At 41.5% G+C, this 21552-nt stretch overlaps 1 protein-coding gene across 6 annotated transcripts in view; it reads right to left on the bottom strand.

Annotated features, from left to right (window-relative positions):
* The window catches only part of HIVEP1 (HIVEP zinc finger 1), a 194772-nt gene that overhangs the window by 80542 nt on the left and 92678 nt on the right, over positions 1 to 21552 (bottom strand). For all 6 annotated transcript variants that reach the window (XM_063605151.1, XM_034961444.2, XM_034961442.4 and 3 more), the window contains one exon: positions 655 to 6635. In XM_063605151.1, the coding sequence (XP_063461221.1) occupies positions 655 to 6635 (5981 nt within the window). The remainder of the gene's footprint in view (positions 1 to 654; positions 6636 to 21552) is intronic.

Below are 21552 nucleotides of genomic sequence, written 5' to 3'. Positions count from 1 at the left end.
CTAATGAGACTGATTCCACAAATTACCCCAAGTTACAGTTTCATGACCTTAAATTACTTTATAAATCTTGACCAAATCAACTTACCAAGTATATGAATTATTTTGTGAAACTTCTCTCTAGTGCTAATGGTTCTCACAGCTACATTGGAAGACAGCTACATAGCATGACAGGGGCATGTAGCTAGTAAGCTCAAGACAAGTCTAAATGGCTTTCTGCTTATATTTCAGGATGAAATGCAACTATCTTTGATTATCTACACCTGTTTCACTGCATTAGGAGGAACAAAGCATAACCATGATTTCCTTTCACTTAACAAGAAAAACAAAACCTCAATATAAGTAAAACATCAAAGTAAAACCATGATCATCTGTACTACTAAGTAAAGACTTATATAGTTAGCTGAGAAAAAAAAAAGTGCTCAGGGTAAATTATTTCTAAAATCTTTCAAGATAGAATCACTGCAGGACTCCTGGTAACTCTTATCAATGTAACTCCTGGGGTAAATATATCACCCTGTCTTTCAAATAAGACATTTACAGCACAATTTGTCACTCAAAATTAAAATATTTCCAGTTAAAATATTTAAAGGTATCAAGACACATGAAAACAAATTTGCGCAAACCATATCTGAAGATAAATTATATTTCAAATACCTTGCTTAAGCTGCTTTTCCACTTGCTTGAATAGACCAATAAGTCTGACTTGGAATGGGTAGTTATTGCTTGACAGTATAGTGATTTTCCAGTGTTCTGTTTTGAATTAAGGAGAGCAAGTGCAACTTTTGTGGGCAAACCGAGTGGATTTGGATTACTGGCGCTTACTGTCCAATCAGTATAGGCTGAAGTTTTCTGGTCCTTCTGAGGCAAATGCAACGACTTCTGCCTTAAGAGATAACACCATGTAAAGTTGGTTGTAGTTTTCAGGCTAGGGAAAGCCAGCTGCTGGGTGTCCTTGATGTTAAACAATGAAAGAGAAGTGACTGGCCGTTGACTTTGCTCTTGGATGTTCACTTTGTCACCCTGATTTTTAACCCCTGGAGACTTCCTTTCTTGGTTATTGTCTGTACATTTCAAAGGAGAAATATGAGTATTTTCTGAAGGGACAGGTGAACTTCGAACTGTAAGAGTTAATGATGTGGATGACTTGATGTTTTCAAATTCCTGCAATTCACTTATAGGTTCTATAACGACAAATTTAGAGCATCCTGTTGATGAATTATCAGCTGGTAAAACATTTGTCAAATTAACAGCCTCATTACTAATTTCAGGTTGAGAAAAAACATCCTTTTCCAACATCACACCGTCCAGGGGCTCTGTAGTACAAACCTGTCTCACTAAAATAGGCTTCTTCTGTTTACTAGCTTCATTAACTCTCGAACTCAAAGCCTCTAAAGGTCTCACGTCTGTTGCACAAACAGCTCCATTTTCATCTTTGGCCCGCTTCTGGTGCTTTTCCATGGCAATGTCTAAACTATTTGCTGGGGAAAGCATCCTTTTACTCGAAGCTGAAGATTCTTGTTGAGGGGAAAGTCGACCAACAGATATTTTCTGAGTTATGGGCAAGGATTCTGATAGAGAAGAATTTTGGCCCATCTCTGAAAAAACATTTTCACATAGAAATTCCTTCTCTGGGTTTGGCAAAGCATTCTGATGACCTTTTTGTAATGTTGGCACAGAATTTTGTTCTTCACTGATTGGCACTACACTATGATTAGTCTGGCAAATTGGCTGATTGGGCAGATCTTGGGTCACTAGTATTTGTGGCAGGGATGTGAGTGTAGCAAAACAGTAAGCAGGAACATTACTCTGCAGGCGTATGGGCAGCATGAATGATGATGGCACCTTCTGCACCTGACTTCCAAGGGGCCTGAGCTCTGGTGGTAGCAGAGGATGCGAATTAGACATGCTATCAATTAATTTGGTTGGTAACGTTGCTGATGTCACACAATGATCTGTTCCAACTGGATCTGAAATAACTTGATTTGGCAAAGAATGCACAGGATTAGAAGAGCAAGATGGGCCTGAAGTGAAAACCTGACAATGCAATTGGTATTTGGGAGCAAAGCAATCCTCACTTTTAGAAGACCCAGATAAAACAGAATTTTTATCTGGCTTGCTACCCTGCGTAGACACTTGCAGAGATAGCTGTGTGCTCTGGTGGCTAGGCGGTGCATGGATTTGATTTAACAAATTGATATCACAGAGCTGTTGAACAGGAAAAATGTTGGTAGAGCTGGAGTTTGATGTTTCTGCCTGCAGATCCTTAACCTGAGTCTGAGAGTGCAAAGTATTTGCAGAAAACTCAGCTAAAGATGTACTAGTGAGCTGAGGCCCCTGATATGGCACTGCATTCACACTGGGAAGAGCAGTATTTTGGAAAGATGTTGGCTGTACAGGAGACAGATGACTATCTGGGGCTATGTTTAAAGATATTTGCCGTACCAGTGGGCCTCTCCTTCTTTCTAAGAGAGGCACGTGCCCAGTCACTCCCACTCGAGAAGGTGAAGATGGAGGCTGCAATTCAGTAAGTGGTGTTGTCTGGGGTGGGGTGATGCTTCCACAATCGAATGATTTGCTTCTGAGATCAGAGACCTCCATTGACGTTTGCGTGCAATTAATCTGTTCTGATGCAGTACGCCTCATTTCCCGGTGACATCCAGGAACATTCAGCGTATTCAAGCCAGCTGGAATCATAAGAAACTCGGCTTTATTTAGAAAATCGATTTTGGGGGAAGCCTCCGTTTTAGAAACGTCCTCTATGTCTAAAGAGGCTGAGAAACTTGAAGTGTGAGATAAACTGCTCTCCCTACTTAGACTCCTGGAGAGAGTGGAATCAAAGCTCGATTCTGTTGAGGAATGTTCTATCTCAGCCAGACGGAGCCTTTTCTTTTTGGGTGGCAGTTTCTCTGTTGGCAATTTTGACAAGGTTTCACTACGCTGGGGCCAACTGAACTTCTCTGACTTTTCTTGATCATGGCATTGAGCTTCCAGGTCTCGATCTGGTTCTTCTGTGACCAAAATCTCTGGAACTTGGATGTTGTGCTGCCGGACAAGTCTTGAGGGCTGTCCTAACACATGTCGTTCACTTGGACTCTTTCTGGAGCTTTCCTGAAGTTCTCCTCTGAGAGCGTCTGATAGTGCAAGCTGGTGAGGATGAGACCCGTCCCGAGAAGGGTGACTTTCCTCTTGGGAGATTCCTATCACTTTTAGAGACCCGGACTTCCCTGTTCTATTCAGCTCCTGGAAAGAAACTGGGGAGGCTCTTTCAAAAGGCTCAGGCTTGTCAAATGAGTTGGGCCTGCTCAGGGAGTTGGTGTGCTGGATGACAGAGATTCCAGTTCCGTGTCTCTGCAGTTCTATCTTGTCCTGGGCTGCTGAACTTATCTGTTGTTCCATGATGGTCGACAGCTTGGGATCCATGGTCTGCTCAGGGCCCCTGGCAACAAGGTGAATATGGGAGTTTTGCAACTGTATATTTTTATGCTGCTGGTCACTTCTTATGGTAACATTATGTTTAGGCAAACTGGGATTACAGCCCAGAGCATTCTGAAACTGAAGGCCTTCAGAACTTTTTGGAGATGTTCCACTTTCATTTTGCTGAAGTTCATCATCATCCCCAACACTTTTCATTTTCCTCCTTTTTCTTATCTGGGGCGTCTGTTCCCAGATGCCGGAGGACCCAGCGACTCTGTAGTGTAGAATCTGCGGCTGCGGACCGCCAGGCACAGGGCTGTGCTCAGGTTCTCTCATGGCTACCTTTGTTTTTGGTCCATGTAACTCAGAACAGTAAAATTTCTTATGATTTTCAAAATTTTCCAGTTTCCTATACCTGTTTCTACAAGTTTCACACTCAAACATTGTCCCTCGCCCTTGATGAGACTTCTTTTTTTCTATATGTGGGCCTTGTGCCAGTGCCTTGCTCCGCACTGACATGGCTTCACCAGCAGCATGGCATCCTTGGTGGCTCTCATCCAGGGACTGTCCAGTACCAAGAACATGACTTTCATTTGCTGAAGAGTCTTCTATGGCTGCTTGTCTCACAAGTGTACGGGGATGCCCACTCTGGGGCACAGGAGTGTTAGGTCCTGATACAAAGACATCGTCATAGAAAGCGCCAATTTTGTCATCAAATGACTGACTTCCTCTTAGTGGATGAGGAGGAGGTATTACATTTGCAGGTACTGCTGAATAACCTGTGGTCGGCATGGAATTACTTCTTGTGATAGGTAAACAGTCAAGTGAAGGTACAGACAGAAGAAACACTTGCTTTGATTTTTCAGTAGGGGTGAAAGGTGACTTCGGTATATCAGAGCTTGAACTTGTTCTCCGTCCCACTGGTTTTAAATCAAACTGGAAAGAATCTTTAAATATGTATGATTTGGGGGAATCAATGCTTCCTCGTCTTGACAGTGAGGTTCTCCGCGGCTTCACACTATCCAGTTGCTTGTCATCTACCAAAGCTTCATTGTCTGAGATAAGCTTCGATATCCGCTCCTCAAGTGTTTTTGTGGCCAAAGGTGGGCGCATCTGACCTGGTAAAAGCAATGCCTTTTCCCCTGTGGGCAAAGCAGAGGGTGTTGACGTGGTGACAAGAGCTGCAGAGGGTCCGTTACTCCTTCCAGAGTCTTGTTCTGTGCTGGGTAACCTTCTGGCAAAGGGAGTTGGTGGACTCACTGTTTGATCGGCACTTTCAGAACGTGAAAAGTAACCAGAATCCGTACTTCCTAAACTTCGAGGACTCAGGAGCTTTCCTTGCTGCTCTTGGGAGTAATCGGTAGCCTGCTGCCTTTGTAGCTGGGCGTGTACCGTTCCTACGTGAGAGTCTTGCTTTCCTTCCAGTGGATTCATGTCGCCTTTCTGGTGGGAATTCTCATTAGTCTCCAACCTGGAGACTCCACCCTGGGACATGTTGGCTGAAAGTGGCTGTACGTTTGTCACCTGAAGGTCCTTCTGCTTTTGTGCACTAGAAAGTTCAGGCTTGGGATCCACGGCCTTTGGACTGTCAGTTCTTAAGGGGGACACGGTGACATGGTGGACCACAACTTTCGGTAACTCTGTCACAGCTTGTGATTCTGCAGATTTGTCCTGTAGCAAAAAGTCACCTACCACATTTTCTGGATTGCTTGGAGTGAAGCTTGATTTTAGTAAAGTTTCAGCATTTGACATCCTCTTTATTATGTGCACAGGCTGCAGCTCCATGGCGCCCAGGTCATGCTGTCTCTCATCAGTGGCGCCTTCCTCCTCGCTCTCCCCACTGTCTTCTACGTCTGAATGAATACTAAGTGCTTTGGGGGACTCGTGGGACAAGAACAAGCCACCAGCATCTGGTTGCAAGACAAGACCCAGTTTGATAGTATGTGCGTGGGATTTCTTGTGCTTATACAGATTACTTTTAGTCTTAAATGAAAATCCACAAGTCACACAGGGATAGGGTCGCTCTCCAGTGTGGGAGCGGATATGCTTTAAAAGCACACTAGGCTTTGCACATGCTCTATTGCAATACTCACAAATATATTTTCCTTGTTTTTTTGGCTTCTGATCTTTCAGAAGAAGATTGCACATTTGCTCTACGCTTTGATTAACAACAGAGGCAACATGAGTTGAATTATAGATTGGCATGGGGGGCGACTGTGTAGAATTAGCCGGACTTATTGACAAAGGTGAAGCAGAATCCATTTGCTGGTTTTGAGGAGTAACCTGAGATCTACTGGAAGGTGAAGTTAGGCCTACAGATGATGTCACTGCTATATTATAAACCTGTTCAAGTTTGGCATTCTCTTGATTTTGCAGATTTGTCAGTGATCCTGTGAAACCTGAACACCCTGGAAGCTGATGATTATGTTGGTTGGATTTGGGAACAAAGTGTTCATGTTGATGATACAAATGAGAAGCTGACTGCACTGCCCCTTGCTCATTCTTCTGAGCAGCAGACACATGGACTGTGTATGAGGTACAAGAAGACTGTGATTCAGCAACCAATTCCTGTGAAGTCTGATTTGGGGCATCCATTGAACTGTTTTTTAATTTGGGAGGGGAACGTGCAGTTTTATTTGGCCTCAGTTTTTCTGTCTTAATTGCACAAGGTGAGCCCTTTTGTGACAAGGTGCTCAGTTCTGGCTCCATTGCTTTCAGTAAGACATCGAATGCGGTGTTTGTATAGGAGGGGGACGTAGTGCCACAATGAGAAGAGATGCATTCGCTATTGTCAGTCCTGGTTTTACTTGACAAGGAACTTGAGTCACATTGTTCATCGAGGTCACTGAATTTGGCAGGATCAGCGCCTTCGGATCTCCATCTACGCAGTTCAGATGGATGCTGCAGAAACAAGGGCTTCTTTGGGGAGACAGATTCTTCAGATTTTGAGGCTTCAGCAATTATTCCAGGTGTTTCTCCATTTTGTTTGGTAAACTGCTTCCCATTTTTTACAGGAATATAATTCTGTTTCTTGTGAGACTCCGAAGCACTATGAAGAACGGCGAAAGATGACTCTTCTGTATTTTGTTTATGTTTTGCCTGAAGAGGATTTCTCAGTGGGGATTTTGGTATTTTTTTCAGGTGATTCTCAGCTACGATCTTTTTGCGTTTCACACCTTTAAGGGATTCCGAAGTTCCTTTAACACCAGCCTGTAAGATTTCTGGAAAAAAAAACAACAACAACAAACAATTGGTAACATTGTACATACACCAACTATAATTTTTTGAAAATTAAGATTACTATCATAAGGACATTATGACAAGTGAAGAAAGTATTTAAGGAAAGTCTATTTTTTAAATAAAATTGCACTTCTGCATTCCGGAAATTGAACAATGTTGCCAATCAAAATCTATTGAAACACTCATTCAAAGACCTAAGTGTGCATTTCTAGAATGCTTATGTTCCTTTCTTGAATAATCAACATCCTGGAACTAGATCTTTCAAAACTGAATTATCTTTCCCCTTTTCACTATCATACTTAAACAGTGCTCCATGGGGTTAAAGAAACTGGTAACTAACAAGAAGTTTTGAGCTTGTCTTACAGCACTGCAGATAAAGAAACAGCTTGTTAGAACTCCCTCTGCTTGTAACAAAACTGGTTGACTGGTTGAAGCTGGTTGGAACTAGTATGGCTGATTGGGATCTGCACAGAATAGACTTCTTGCCAGATGAGGGACTTTCTGATATCAAAGCCAGTATTTTCACCACAGGTTTCACACCAACTCCCTCCGAATTTGCAAAGGCAACCCATGAAGAAGCACGAAGAGACAACTGTGCCTGCTCAAGGGACTTTCCAAACCTCCCCTCCCTTTCCAACAAGCATTAACCAACCCCAAAACTCCTCCTCCAGCATCTCCTCCTTTTATATACTGCTTTAAGCTGGTAAGGGAAGACAGAATTGAGCCCATCTCCTGCATGGCTGCCTTGCCATTAATCTTTCTCTCTATAAAAATCCAGTGATTCAGTGTTTGGCTTTTCATTGTGTGCAGACAAATGGACCTAGATTGGCTTGGTAGCAATACCTGAGGACTCTGTCTACACAACAGTCTGAGAAGGCTGGCCAAAAAGAAGAAAATTCAACCCTTTAATGCTGAGTATTTGACTGTCTTATCTCATTAAGGTTCTTTTAAAACAAACTTTTCAGCAAATTTCTAAGTATGCAAAACTGATATTTTCATGAGAAAAGGGGCTGCTAATATAATTTCTAGAGCAGACCATAGTCAGGACAGCCATGAAGTATTGCTGATATAGCAATTATATCAATGAACAGAAAATTATGAAACTAAAATAATCCACTGATTTGTGGTTTCTTACCAACAAAATTAAAAAGTCATAAGGTTGTAATGGGCCTTGGTTTAAAAAAAATCACCATTTTAACTCAACAAAATATTCAATGGCTATGTTTCTTTGTCATTAGCAATAGGTAGGGCAGGTAGGCAGGTAGGGAGATAGGCAGAAAGAAGGTAAAACTTATTGCAAGAGAAATGAAATCACCTTAATTTCTAGTTGTGTTGGAAATAAATCAGTATTTAAGTGACAGTGCCCACAATCTATCAACTACTGTATTTTTGAGCAATAATTACTTGCCATGATTTAGTTTGGTTTCCATTTGTTGGATTGTTGGGCATATGAACAAAAAAAAAATATTCAATCGTATATTACTCTATTTGTAGAAAGCCAACTACTTAATTCTCCACTATTTTCAAATAGCTGTTGCAACATACATATTTGAAATTCATATTAGACCAAAATGTCTACACTGTAATAACTACTTATTGAGAATAAAATTTACATTAGAAATATTCTAGTAATATTGTGACATCAGTTTATATGCTCTCATATCATAGTTTAATGCAAAAAATGCATACTATTCCATTAAAGATATATTTACCCACCATAATAAAAAAAAAAACCAAAAGGGGGGTCTCATAACTAAAATATTTGAGCTAAAGAACAATAGAAAAAAGTATCAGTATTATTCACTTTTACAAAATGTTGAACAAACATTTTTTTATTCTCCGATCCACTCGCTCATGAAATGATGTTTTCCCACTGGTTTTCCCTTATTAAGATGAATATAAGAAAGTCAGTGATGCACTTTTTGACTCTCATTAACTCTATCAGGCAAGTAGGCAAAGTGAAAAATGATGCTCATCAACCTGGGCTGAGTAGTCTCTCTATCCACTTCCAAAAGCTAGATGTGGGTATCATAAAGGTGAAAGCCAGTAGGCTATTGAAATAAATACAAAAACAGAGATGAGAAACCACTTGGATGAGAAGCTAGCAGAGCTGAAACACCATGGACTTAAAAATAATCTACCCATGTCAGGCCCCATCCAGGACCTATTCAACCAGAGTCTTGGACAGGGTAGGTATGCCTGTTTTGCTCTGCTTCACAAACATTTTAAGATAAACTTTTATTTTTAGATAAAGTTATGTTATTCAAAATTAAATAATGTCTTATACTCCAAAGAAAAATGCAAAAATTCAACCCAGAAATACTGTATGTGATTTAAACAACAACAACAAAAACTGTAACCTTGTACTTAAAAGAAAATGACATTGAAGTTAAGATAAAGGAATTGCTAAACTTAAGATCCATTTTTCTTTATAAGAGAAACTATTTTCTAAAAATCTACTGGGAGTTAAGAATTGGAAAAACAGATATGTTAAATGGAACTTTTGAACTACACGTTTTGATTTTAGATATAGACAAACTCCTCTCTCATTTGTCAAAGCTTATAACACTTACATTTTATCTGTATCATTGTTTATACTTAGTTCTCTATTTAATTTTAACACTTGACTGGTGCTATTCCCTTCAAAACTTTGCATACTCCTTTGTTTTCTGGCAATTTGGTTTACACCTCAGAAAACTTTTCTTCTATGATATCTTCATATATGTTTTCTGGTCAACTTTTTTTGGAATAAAGTCCTTTTCTTTAGGGAAAAGGTTTTTACCTTTTGTTTTCTCTACAGTTTTCTAAAGCTTTTCTCTTATGTTGATAACTGAATTGTCACACCATTAAATTCTTTACTGTTTCATATTTATTCATTAGTTTTGGACTGATAGTATTTTGTTCTCATTTTATTCCCTTAGTTCCATATTTCCCATTTAATCTCACTTTATTGTCTCATATTAAGTTTGAGCTCTTGCTTAAATACATTTATGATCTTAGTTCTGCACTTAAAAACACCTGTGTTTCTGGAGTAATATTTCCTTTAAGGCAGAATTTGGGCCTGTCTTCCACATTCTCAAGGCTCTTCTACTGCCTGAGATCATGGGGAATGGTGATCTCACTCAGCACTCAGCTGAGAACATACTCCTGACAGTCTTTTTTGAGTTGTGTTCATTCTTCTGGATTTTGTTGGATCTTCTTTCTTTAACAGGTTCACTGTCCTTGTTCAAGGGATAAAGCCCACTCTACCACTGGTGCTTGGGAGGGGAGGAGGTAGTGAGATGACCCTGGACCTTGGATCAGTCTAAATTCAAGGACTTTTTTTTTTTATTGTAAGGAGGGGAGAGGCTAGTGGAGGGGATGTGAGAGATGCAAACAGAAGGATGATGGCAGGCATATGTGAGAAGAATACTGCACTATCATTTTAGAGGTGGAAGTGAAAGCAAGGTGCCTGCCTCTCCATAGATTTTTCACTCTCCACCCCTTGATTCTCAAGATCTGGGGCTGAACAGCTCAGAGTGGGCAGCTAAACCATCAGGCTAGGAATTATAGACAAATACCTTCTCCTGAGAACCAAGGCCCTAGAGTGGAAGGCAGCAGACCCTTGGGTTTTCAGATAATGAAATACCTGGAATAGTTTTTTAAACTTACCCTCATCTTGATTAATTTTAAATCTATCTATTAAAGAGTGACTGGAGTTATTTTCTCTTGTCCTCTTATCTATAGAAAAGAGCACAATCATCAAACCTTGTGGCTGTATCTACAACATAGTCAAGAGGATGCACAGACCATAGTGCTTCAAAGCAGAAATAAAATTGGTATGAAGAGAAGGAGGAGACAGCTGTTCACCATTAGCACTTGTACTTTTCCATCATTTTAAAGGCAATTTGTTGTTAAGGTGAATTAAATATAAAATACATTAGAGGAAACAAAGAGAAAGACCAAGCAGTGGAAGGCAGCCCAAGGATTCACATGGAGCTTATGCAATGTGATCACTCCCCACCAACCCCACCAACCAGCGCCCTCCGCGAGCCTCTGCCTCAGAGGAAGTACACTGGCTTCTATTCACCACCCTGATTCCAGAAATGTTCTCATTTTGCATGTTTGTTTTTACCATTACTAAGTTTAGACATACTTGGTGTACACCAGCATTGAAACACAACCCTCTCTCCTTACACAGGGAGAACTTACAGTCAGATTGGGAAGGGAAGAGAAAGATTCAAAATAGGTGTCAGGCGGCCACTGAAAACTGTATTCTCCCACTTGTCAGTGTGCTACCAGTAATGACTGAAAATCAGGCAGAAACTCTGAGATATCAACACATCAAAAATCCAAACACGACTTCATATAACAGATACAAAGCACACTCAGGAGAGGGACCAAAATCAGCAGCACTGCCCCTGTCAGACCACTGACCTGGGCTTCGAAAGGAAAGCCAGCACTTTTCATCAGTTAGGAAGTCAAGAACAGCTTAGAAAGACCACAGGGGTCACTTTGTTTAAAAAAAAAAAAAAAAAGAATAGTTGGGGAAGTATAAGTTAAGATTCCTGTGTTCTATGTGAAGTCACTGACACTTTATTTTCCAAGGCACAAATCTATTTATTAGGGCTTCTATGTTTCTTTGAAGAAGAGCACCAACGAGTTTGAAATATCACTGTCAGCTGTTTTTCAGGATTACTTCTAGAGAGTAACAGATTAAAAGCAAACAGATTAAAAGGCTCAAGAGTGCATTTTAGTTGCCAATAAAGTGTGGTAAAGAATATTCTTATGGTAAGTAGTAGGGATGATAAACCACAACTCAGAGTGTGTTCAAAATCCTGTCTTGATTGAAGGTGAACCTCCAAATAAATCTCTTTTCAGATTTACTCAGAGACATGTCAGCTGAAAAACTTCAGATCTCTTTTGGGCCTTAGGAACACAAGTAGTACCTGTTTTCTAACAATTGAGATCATGCTCGGCCAGAAGGTCAAGAGATCAGACCAGGAGGCCATTCAGAAGGCTTTTTTCAGTAGTTTGTGCAAGAGTTAAAATGCTACCCTGAACTCAGGCAGTGACAGTGGGCCTCTTATCTGATTCAAAATAAGAAAGCCTGAGAAAGGTTTGCCAAAGATTCTGCTGAGGTTTCTCGTCTGAGCACTGAGCTAGTTTGGAAGAGAAAAAATCCATTCACTTTCCATTCCACTCAATCTCAAACTCAATATACATGCATAGAATTGTAAACTGTAGCTGGAAATTCAGGACAAGAAATTTTCAATAGGAAATGGTTAGGCTAATTATGGCACAGCCACTTAACATAACATTATACATCCATTTAAAATAATTACAAAGATTACACAGCAATATGAAAATTATGATACATTAAGTATACGTGCACATTCTTTTTTTTCCTCTAGAGAGAGGTCTGGGCTAGAGGCACAGATCTGGGAATATGCAGTGAGAGCTGTTTTTGTAAAAGGACATAAATGATAAGCCAAAGAGAATATGCTGTGGAGAGGGGAGGTCTGACATGAGAAGGATGGGTAATCCCTACACTTAGGGGTGAGCTAGAAACAAAAAGAAACAAGGGGAAATCAGAAAGATGAGACAAAACATGTGATAGCGAAACAGCCAGGAAGTGGGGGTTTAGAAACTTTTAAAAAGGAAGATGTGGCCAATAGTGTTGAATATCACATTCAGATACGCAGATGAAAATTAACAAGAGGTCCCTGGGCTTGGTGGTCACTGGGACTAGGAAGACATCATTATCTCTGAAAGCAGTGTCAGAGGGGTTCTGGAGGTAAAAACCCTATCATATACCAGTAAGGAGTGAAGGAGGGCATGAGGACGCGCAGGGCCCGCAAATACAGGCGTTCTCCTGGGGATATGGCTGTAAAGTAAAAGAGAAAGACAAGACGTCAGAGTCAGGGGAAAGCAGGGCAAGGGAAGGCTTCTTTAGGATATGGGAGGGTTGAGTGTGTTTATAAACAGGTAGTGAAAGTTGGCAGAGAGAACCAGACTAACGATACAAGACAAAAAAATTAATTAAATAAAACAAATTTAAAAATTAATTAAACAAATTAAACAAATAATGTGATAAACAGGTATACTCAAGAAGCTACCACATAGATGTGGGAACAACTGGTGAAGATGGAGGTAAGGAAATGCCTGGGAGAAGTTTCGTGGCAGCAGCACATCTGACTAGAGCCTACAGAGACAGGCAGAGAGGGACAAGTCCTTTCCAGTTAGGGAACAGCATGACAAGGTGAGCAGGAAAATGCATAAGACTCACCTAAGAGCAGGAAGCCAACCTTGTTGTTCATCTATTAGTAGAGTGGGAGATAGGATGGAAAAGGTATTCTAGAACCAGGTTACTCTAGGCCTTGAACACAAAGCAGAAGAGACTGGAATTCACTTAGCAAGCAAAAGGAAGCTACATTCAGATCATCACCAAGTTCTTCCCATTCCTCATGCAATGTAATTCAAGCATCTTAACATGGCCAAAAGACTGCAGGGTCATCTGACTCACAACTCTCCAACCTCCCTCTACACCATTTCCCCTGACTCACTCTGCTTCAGCCTGCGGTAAACTTTCTCCTCCTCGAACTGCCCCATCTCATTGCTGCCCCTGGGATTTGTACTTGCCATCTCCTCAGCATGAAAAGCCCTCCCTACACCCAACTCTCAAGATGACAGGGTCATTTTCAACCTTCAACTCACCGCACCAGTGTTACCTCTGGGCTGTTCCTCCACTCTACCTAAGGTCGGTGTCCCTGTCCTGCCCACCCCACCCTTCTTTACAGTCATAATCTAGAATGCCCTGTTTGCCTGTTTACATGTGTATCTTCTGCCTTTGAATTAGGATGGGCTGAGGGAGTCCACACTCACTTACAGGCTCTTTAACATGGGCCCGCACCAGGTGCTCACATGAGGGGCAGGACGAGGCCAGAGAAGTGCCCCGAGCGTGTAAGCAGAGTGGACAGGCATGAAGCCAGCCCTCCCTGAGAGCTTCCTCCTCCTGAGCAAAGCCTTGGGCTTTAAGCTGATAGGGAAAGGGCAGCAGATGTCACCACAGGGACAGACAGAAACACCCTGCAGCCGGGAGAAGAGCAGAGGAGGACACCCTCTACCCCAGGGGAGGCAGGAAACTGTCCTGAGATCAAAATCCCACACCAATAAAATTTCAGTCCCTTGCCATGGGGGAGGGGCTGGAAACACAGGGACCGCCAAGACTGAGGCTGGACCAGGAGATGGAGCAACCCTCCCCTCCCCACCCCATCCAGAAGCCCAGCCCTGTGGGGGAAGCAGCAGCAGCCCACTGCTAGGGGGGCGGTGAGGAGGTGGGCAGGGACTCCCCCAGCCTATGGCACAGGAGGCTGCAAGCTGAGCAGGGGCACTAGCACTGAGAAAAGCCCCCAGAGTCCCAGTCCCCGCCATAAGCACAAGGAACCGGCAGGAAAAGGAAGAATAAACAGGGTAGCAGAAATACATGAAAAAAATAACGGCCAAGAATTTTCCCCAAATAATGAAAACAACAAACCATACATCCAAAAAGCCTAAATAACCCATAACTAGGATGATTAAGAATATGATACGAAAGAATAAGCATAAAGAATAAAAAAAATACTGAGAAAAAGAAGAAAAGGGAGAAAAAGAATTTAGACAATATATTCAAACTGCTGAAGACCAAAGATAAAGAGAAAATCCTGAAAGCAGCCAGAGGGTAGAAAAACATTACACACAGAGAATAAAAGATAAAAATTAAAGCAGACTTCTCAACGGAAACCATGGTGTGATATTTTTACACTACTGAAAGAAAAAAAAAATTGTCCAACCCAGAATTTCATATTGAGAAATAATTTAGCTTTCAAAAATGAAGGCCATAGCAAGATTTTTTTCAGAAAAACAAAAGCTGAGAGAATTCGTTGTCTTCAGGCCTATACTGAAATGTTAAAACTTAAATGTGGATCTATACATATAAATGAAGAGCTCTGAAAATGACAATAATAAAATTATAAAAAGAACTTTAAGAATTTTATCACTTCAAAATTTCACCAGTTTAAAAGATAATACAGTGTAAAGTTGTACTGTCCAATATGGCAGCATGGCAGGTGAAATAATGGCCCTGTAAAATGGCCACACCCCAGCCTCTGGAACCTGTAAATGTTTCTGAATGTGGCAAAGGGGACGCTGCAAATGTGATAAGGTCACGTATTTTGAGATGGGGAGATTATCCTCGGTTATTGCAGGACTCTTTCAAATTTAATTACACAATCCCATAACAATGGAGAATCTCTTCTGGCTGAAGTCAGAGGTATTGAACAACTGAAGAGGCAGGAGAGAGACAGGAAATGAGACCTGACCTGCCATTGCTGGCTTTCAAGATGGAGAAAGAGAGCTCCCGTCCAAAGAACATGGTAGCCTCTAAAAGCTGGGAATGGACTTCAGCTGACAGCTCACAAGAACACGATGACTACAGCTACAGGACTAAATTCTGCCAGTAACCTGAATAAGCAGGAAAACAGAATTTCCCCTGGAGCCTCCAGAAGACAGACCTGCTGACATCATCATTATAGCCAGGTCCTGTGTGTCAGGCTTCTGACCTACAGAACCACAAGTCAGTAAGTACTGTGTCAACTGCTAAGTTTGTAGCAATTTGTTATGCAGCCAAAGAAAATGAATACAGGTATACCTTGTTTTGTTGAGCTTCACAGATACTGTGCTTTTTACATTAAGGGTTTGTGGCAACTCTGCATGGAGCAAGTCTGTCTTGGCACCATTTCTCCAAACATATGCACTCACTTCTGGTGTGTGACATATTTTTTCTAATTCTTGCAATATTTCAAACTTTTGCATTATTATTATATCTGTCATGGTGATCTTTGATCAGTGATCTTTGTTTTTACTGTTGTAATTGTTTTGGGGCTGCATTAATTGTGCCCATGTAACACAGTGAACTTAATAAATGTTGTGTGTGTGTTCTCACTGCTCCATCAACCAGCCATTCCCCAGTCTCTCTGCCTCTCCTTGGACCTGCCTATTACCCAAGACACAACAATGTTAAAATTATGCCAGTTAATAAGCCTACAAGGGCCTCTAAGTGTTCAAGTGAAAGGAAGAGTTGCATGTCTCTAGCTTTAAGCCAAAAGCTAGAAATGATTAAGCTTACTGAAGAAGGCATGTTGAAAGTTGAGATAGGCTGAAGGCTAGGATGCTTGTGCCAGCCAGTAAGCCAAGTTGTGAATGCAAAGGCAAAGTTATTGAAGGAAATTAAAAGTGCTACTCCAGGAAACACCTGAACGACAAAAAAGCACAACAGTCTTATTGCTGATATGAAGAAAATTTTAGTGGTTTGGACAGAAGATGAAACCAGCCACAACATCCCTTAAGCCAAAGCCTAATCCAGAGAAAGGCCCTAACTCTCTTCAATGCTATGAAGGCTGAAACAAGTGAGGAAGCTGCAGAAGAAAGGCTGACAGCTAGCAGAGGTTGGCTTAAGAGATTTAAGGAAAGAGGCCATCTCCATGACATAAAAGGGCAAGGTGAAGCAGCAGGTGTTAATGTAGAAGCTGCAGCACGTTATCCAGAAGATTTTGCTAAGATAACTGAGGAAGGTGGCTACAGAAAACAACAGATTTTCTATGTAGATAAACCAGCCTTCTATTGGAAGAAGATGCCATCCAGGGCTTTCATACTAGGGAGAAGTCAATGCCTGGCTTCAAAGCTTCAAAGGACAGGCTGACTCTCTTGCTAAGGGCTAATACAGCTGGTGGCTTTAAGTTGAAGCAAATGCTCATCTACTATTCTGAAAATCCATAAGACCCTTAAGAATCATGCTAAATCTACTCTGCCTGTGCTGTACAGATGGAACAACAAAGCCTGGATGACAGCACATCTGTTTATAGCATGATTTACTGAATATTTTAAGCCCAATATTGAGAGTGACTACTCAGAAAAAATAGATTTCTTTTAAAATATCACTGCTCATTGATAATAAACCTTGTCATTCAAGAGCTCTGATGGAGATGTATAAGAAGATGAATGTTGTTTTCATGCCTGGTAATACAATGTCCATTTTTCAGCCCACGGATCAAAGAGTAATTTTTACTTTCAAGGCTTACTATTTAAGAAATTCATTTCATAAGGTGATAGCTGTCATAGACAGTGATTCCTCTGATGGAGCTGGGCAAAGTAAATTGAAAGCCTTCTTGAAAGGATTCACTATTCTAAATGCCATTAAAAGCATTCATGATTGATGAGAGGAGGTCAAAATGGCAACATTAACAGGAGTTTGGAAGAAGCAGATTCCAGTCCTCAAGGATGACTTTGAGGGATTCAAGACTTCAGTGGAGGAAGTCCCCGCAGATGTGGTGGAAACAGCAAGAGAAGCAGAACTAAAGTGGAGCTTGAAGATGTGACTGAATTGCTGCAATCTCACGATAAGGCTTGAATGGATAAGGAGATGCTTCTATGGACGAGCAAAGAAAGTGGTTTCTTGAGATGAAATCTATTTCTGGTGAAGATGCTGTAAACGCTGCTGAAATGACAACAAAGGATTTAGAGTACCACATAAACACAATTGATAAAGCAGTGGCAGACTTTGAGAGGACTGACTCCAATTTTGAAAGAAGTTTCACTCTGGGTGAAATGCTATCAAACACCATCCTATGCTACAGAGAAATCTTTCATGAAAGTAAAAGTCAAGGTGGCAAACTTCACTGCTTTAAGAAACGGCGGCCGGGCCCTGTGGCTCAGGCCTGTAATCCCAGCACTTTGGGAGGCCGAGGCGGGCGGATCACGAGGTCAGGAGATTGAGACCATCCTGGCTAACATGGTGAAATCCCGTCTCTACTAACAAAAAATTTTAAAAAAAAATTTAAAAAAATTAGCCGGGCGTGGTGGCAGGCGCCTGTAGTCCCAGGTACTCGGGAGGCTGAGGCAGGAGAATGGCGTGAACCTGGGAGGCAGAGCTTGCAGTGAGCAGAGATCGCGCCGCTGCACTCCAGCCTGGGCGACAGAGCGAGAGTCTGTCTCAAAAAAAAGTAAAAATAAAAATAAAAAATAAAAAGAAATGGCAATGAGAGGTGACAGCGTGCGGGCAGTCCTGAGAGCTCTCTCTCCCTCTCGGAGCCTCCTCTGCCTGGGCTCCCACTTTGGCAGCACTTGAGGAGCCCTCCAGCCCACCGCTGCACTGTGGGAGCACTTTTCTGGGCTGGCCAAGGCCGGAGCCGGCTCCCTCAGCTTGCAGGGAGGTGTGGAGGGAAAGGCGCGAGCGGGGCTGCGTGCGGTGCTTGCGGGCCAGCTGGAGTTCTGGGTGGGCGTGGGCTTGGCGGGCCCCGCACTCGGAGCAGCCGGCCGGCCCTGCTGGCCCCGGGCAATGAGGGGCTTAGCACCCAGGCCAGCGGCTGCAGAGGGTGTACTGGGTCCCCCAGCAGTGCAGCCCACCAGCGCTGCGCTCGATTTCTCGCCGGGCATTAGCTGCCTTCCTGCGGGGCAGGGCTCGGGACCTGCAGCCCTCCATGCCTGAGCCTCCCACCCCCTCCGTGCGCTCCTATGCAGCCCAAGCCTCCCCGATGAGCGCCGCCCCCTGCTCCATGGCGCCCAGTCCCATTGACCACCCAAGGGCTGAAGAGTGTGGGTGCAGTGCACGGGACTGGCAGGCAGCTTCACCTGCAGCCCTGGTGCAGGATCTACTGGGTGAAGCCAGCTGGGCTCCTGAGTCTCGTGGGGACGTGGAGAACCTTTATCTCTAGCTCAGGGATTGTAAATACACCAGTTGGCACTCTGTATCTAGCTCAAGGTTTGTAAACACACCAATCAGCACCCTGTGTCTAGCTCAGGGTTTGTGAATGTACCAATCGACACTCTGTATCTAGCTACTCTGGTGGGGCCTTGGAGAAACTTTATGTCTAGCTCAGGGATTGTAAATATACCAATAGGCACTCTGTATCTAGCCCAAGGTTTGTAAACACACCAATCAGCACCCTGTGTCTAGCTCAGGGTTTGTGAATGCACCAATTGACACTCTGTATCTAGCTACTCTGGTGGGGCCTTCGAGAACCTTTGTGTCCACACTCTGTATCTAGCTAATCTGGTGGGGACGTGGAGAACCTTTGTGTCTAGCTCAGCGATTGTAAACGCACCAATCAGCGCCCTGTCAAAACACACCCCTAGGCTCTACCAATCAGCAGGATGTGGGTGGGGCCAGATAAGAGAATAAAAGCAGGCTGCCGGAGCCAGCAGTGGCAACCCGCTCGGGTCCCCTTCCACACTGTGGAAGCTTTGTTCTTTCACTCTTTGCAATAAATCCTGCTGCTGCTCACTCTTGGGTCCACACTGCCTTTATGAGCTGTAACACTCACCACGAAGGTCTGCAGCTTCACTCCTGAGCCAGCGAGACCACGAACCCACCAGAAGGCAGAAACTCCGAACACATCCGAACATCAGAAGGAACAAACTGTGGACACACGCCTTTAAGAACTGTAACACTCACCGCGAGGGTCCGCGGCTTCATTCTTGAAGTCAGTGAGACCGAGAACCCACCAATTCCGGACACAGCAACAGCCACCCAACCTTTAGCCACCACTACCCTGATCAGTCAGCAGCAATCTGCATCAAGGCAAGACCCTCTACCAGCAAAAAGATTATGACTGGATAAAGACTCAGATGATCATTCACATTTTTGGCAATATTTTTTAAATTAAGGTATTCTCATTGTTTTATTAGACATAATGCTATGAAAGCCAATGCTCATCTGCACACTTACACGGATTACAGTATAATGTAAACATAACTTTGATATGCACTGGGAAATAAAAAAAATTCACGTAACCTGCTTTATTGCAGTATTTGCTTTACTGCAGTGGTCTAGAACTAAACCCATGGCATCTCTAGGGTATGCATATTCAAGGAGCACTAGGTACAGTGCCTATTGGCTATTTAAATTTTAAAACAAAGTATGCAGTTCAAAAAAGTTAAGAGGACATAGAAAGTATGTTCCCTGAACACAACAAAATTAAACTAGAAATAGCAGAAAGATACCTGAAAAACCTCCAAATATTTAGAAAGTTATCAATACAATTCTGAACAGCCCAGGGGTCAAACAGAAAGTCACAAGAGAAATTAGAAAAATCAAAATAAAACTAGCAAACTAAGAAAACACGATAAAGAATATCTCTCATGCCAATGATATGCAATACTCAAAGCCAGATCCTAGAAAAATCTCCTTCTGAGGTCTGGGATAATAAGAGGATTCCTGCAATAGCCACTTATTTTTAATCACTTCTGTAGACTGTTCAACTAACACAATGAAAGAATAAAAATCAATGAAATATAAATGATGGTAAGAAGGAAAATAGCATTATTTCCTGATAATAAAATGGTCTCCTAGAGAACCCATAAGAAATCACTGACAATCTATTATACCTAACAGAAGAGTTCATTACAGAAACACACAAATATCAGTCTTTTTCCTTATGCCATAAATGATTAGTTAGAAAATACAATGGAAAATATTATTTGACTAATATTAATAAAAATATTAAAATGCCATGAAATAATTTCGCACAGAAAATTCTAAACATACAGAAAATTTTAAAGTTTTCAGTATGAGTTTTTGTTTAAAAGTGGCTTACATAATAAAGAAACACACCATCCCCCTGGGAAAAAAAATCATATTTTGAATACGTCAGTTTGCAAATATCCAAGTTTTATAAAATTTCAAACAATAAAAAATTTTACTCTTTTTTAAGAAATGTAACATGCCTCCAATCTTCATTTGAGAAAATAATCACTCTAAATTGAACAATAAAATGCTGAAAGAAAATTATGTAAAGACAGCTTCATGGAAAAGATATTAAATGGTTAATACAATATTTTCTCAAGATCAGATCAATGGATAAACCAAAAATACATAAAAAGGCCCTATCATATATATGTATATATGTGTATATATATATATATGTATATATGTGTGTGTATATATGTATATATGTGTATATATATGTATATATGTACTTAGTAAATGAAAAAGGTGCCATATTTCAAAATTTTTGGGAAAAGAGATTCAAGTCTCATACACTGGATGATAAAGTAGAAGCAGATCTTAAGCAAACAGCATGTACCAAAATAAGTTCAATAATTCAATGCAAGAAATAAAACCACAAAAAGAACAAGAAAATAGGAATAAATATTTAGCTCACCTTGGGCTGGGATTACACTTTCTAAGCAAAAAAGCAAGCAAAGCAATTTGAATACAAAAAAACTAAGGAGTGTGTCTGTGTGAGAGCGTGTGTGTATGTAATTTTCATTTTAAAAAGCAAGTGAGAAACTGAGAAAGTATCTGCAACATGTAAGGCAAGGGTTAATATGATAATGTATAAAGAACTTTTATAAGGGACTTATAGTAATTAAGAATTAAGTAATTAAGTAATTCAGATGATCCTCCTCTCAGGACAACAGATTACCTAGACAAAATATAAACATGATCAGCTTGAAGGCAATTAAGCAATAAAAAGATAGTGAAAAGTTACTGAGCCAAGATCCTGGAGAGGATAAAAGTCCAAACAGGGGAGATCAGTATCTGGGGCTCCTTTTGATTAGGGAGGGTTTGTCTATTCAAAAGAGCAGCTAAAAGGCTGGGCAGTTCTGACAATCTAAAAGAGCTATAAAGGTACAAATGACAGAATCCAGGGCATGCCATGCATGGAGTCCGCATTAAAACCTGCATGTTTTCAGCTGAGAACCTAAAGGGCTTCATTCTAGGAATAAGGGAAAATTGCATAAAGATCAAGCTTCACATAAACTGCAACTCACTTTCAATGGCCCCAAAAATCTCACACTCCAAAACTCAATTAAGATGAATCTTAGATTGTCAGTTCTCCTAGAAGCCTGGCAGAAGAAAACTGAAATCTTCTTTGAAGG

Source organism: Pan paniscus, chromosome 5 (assembly GCF_029289425.2).
Source record: "Pan paniscus chromosome 5, NHGRI_mPanPan1-v2.0_pri, whole genome shotgun sequence".
Taxonomy (NCBI): Eukaryota; Metazoa; Chordata; class Mammalia; order Primates; family Hominidae; genus Pan; species Pan paniscus.
Note: the sequence above shows the minus strand (reverse complement) of the source record. Positions and strands in the feature narration are given on the sequence as shown.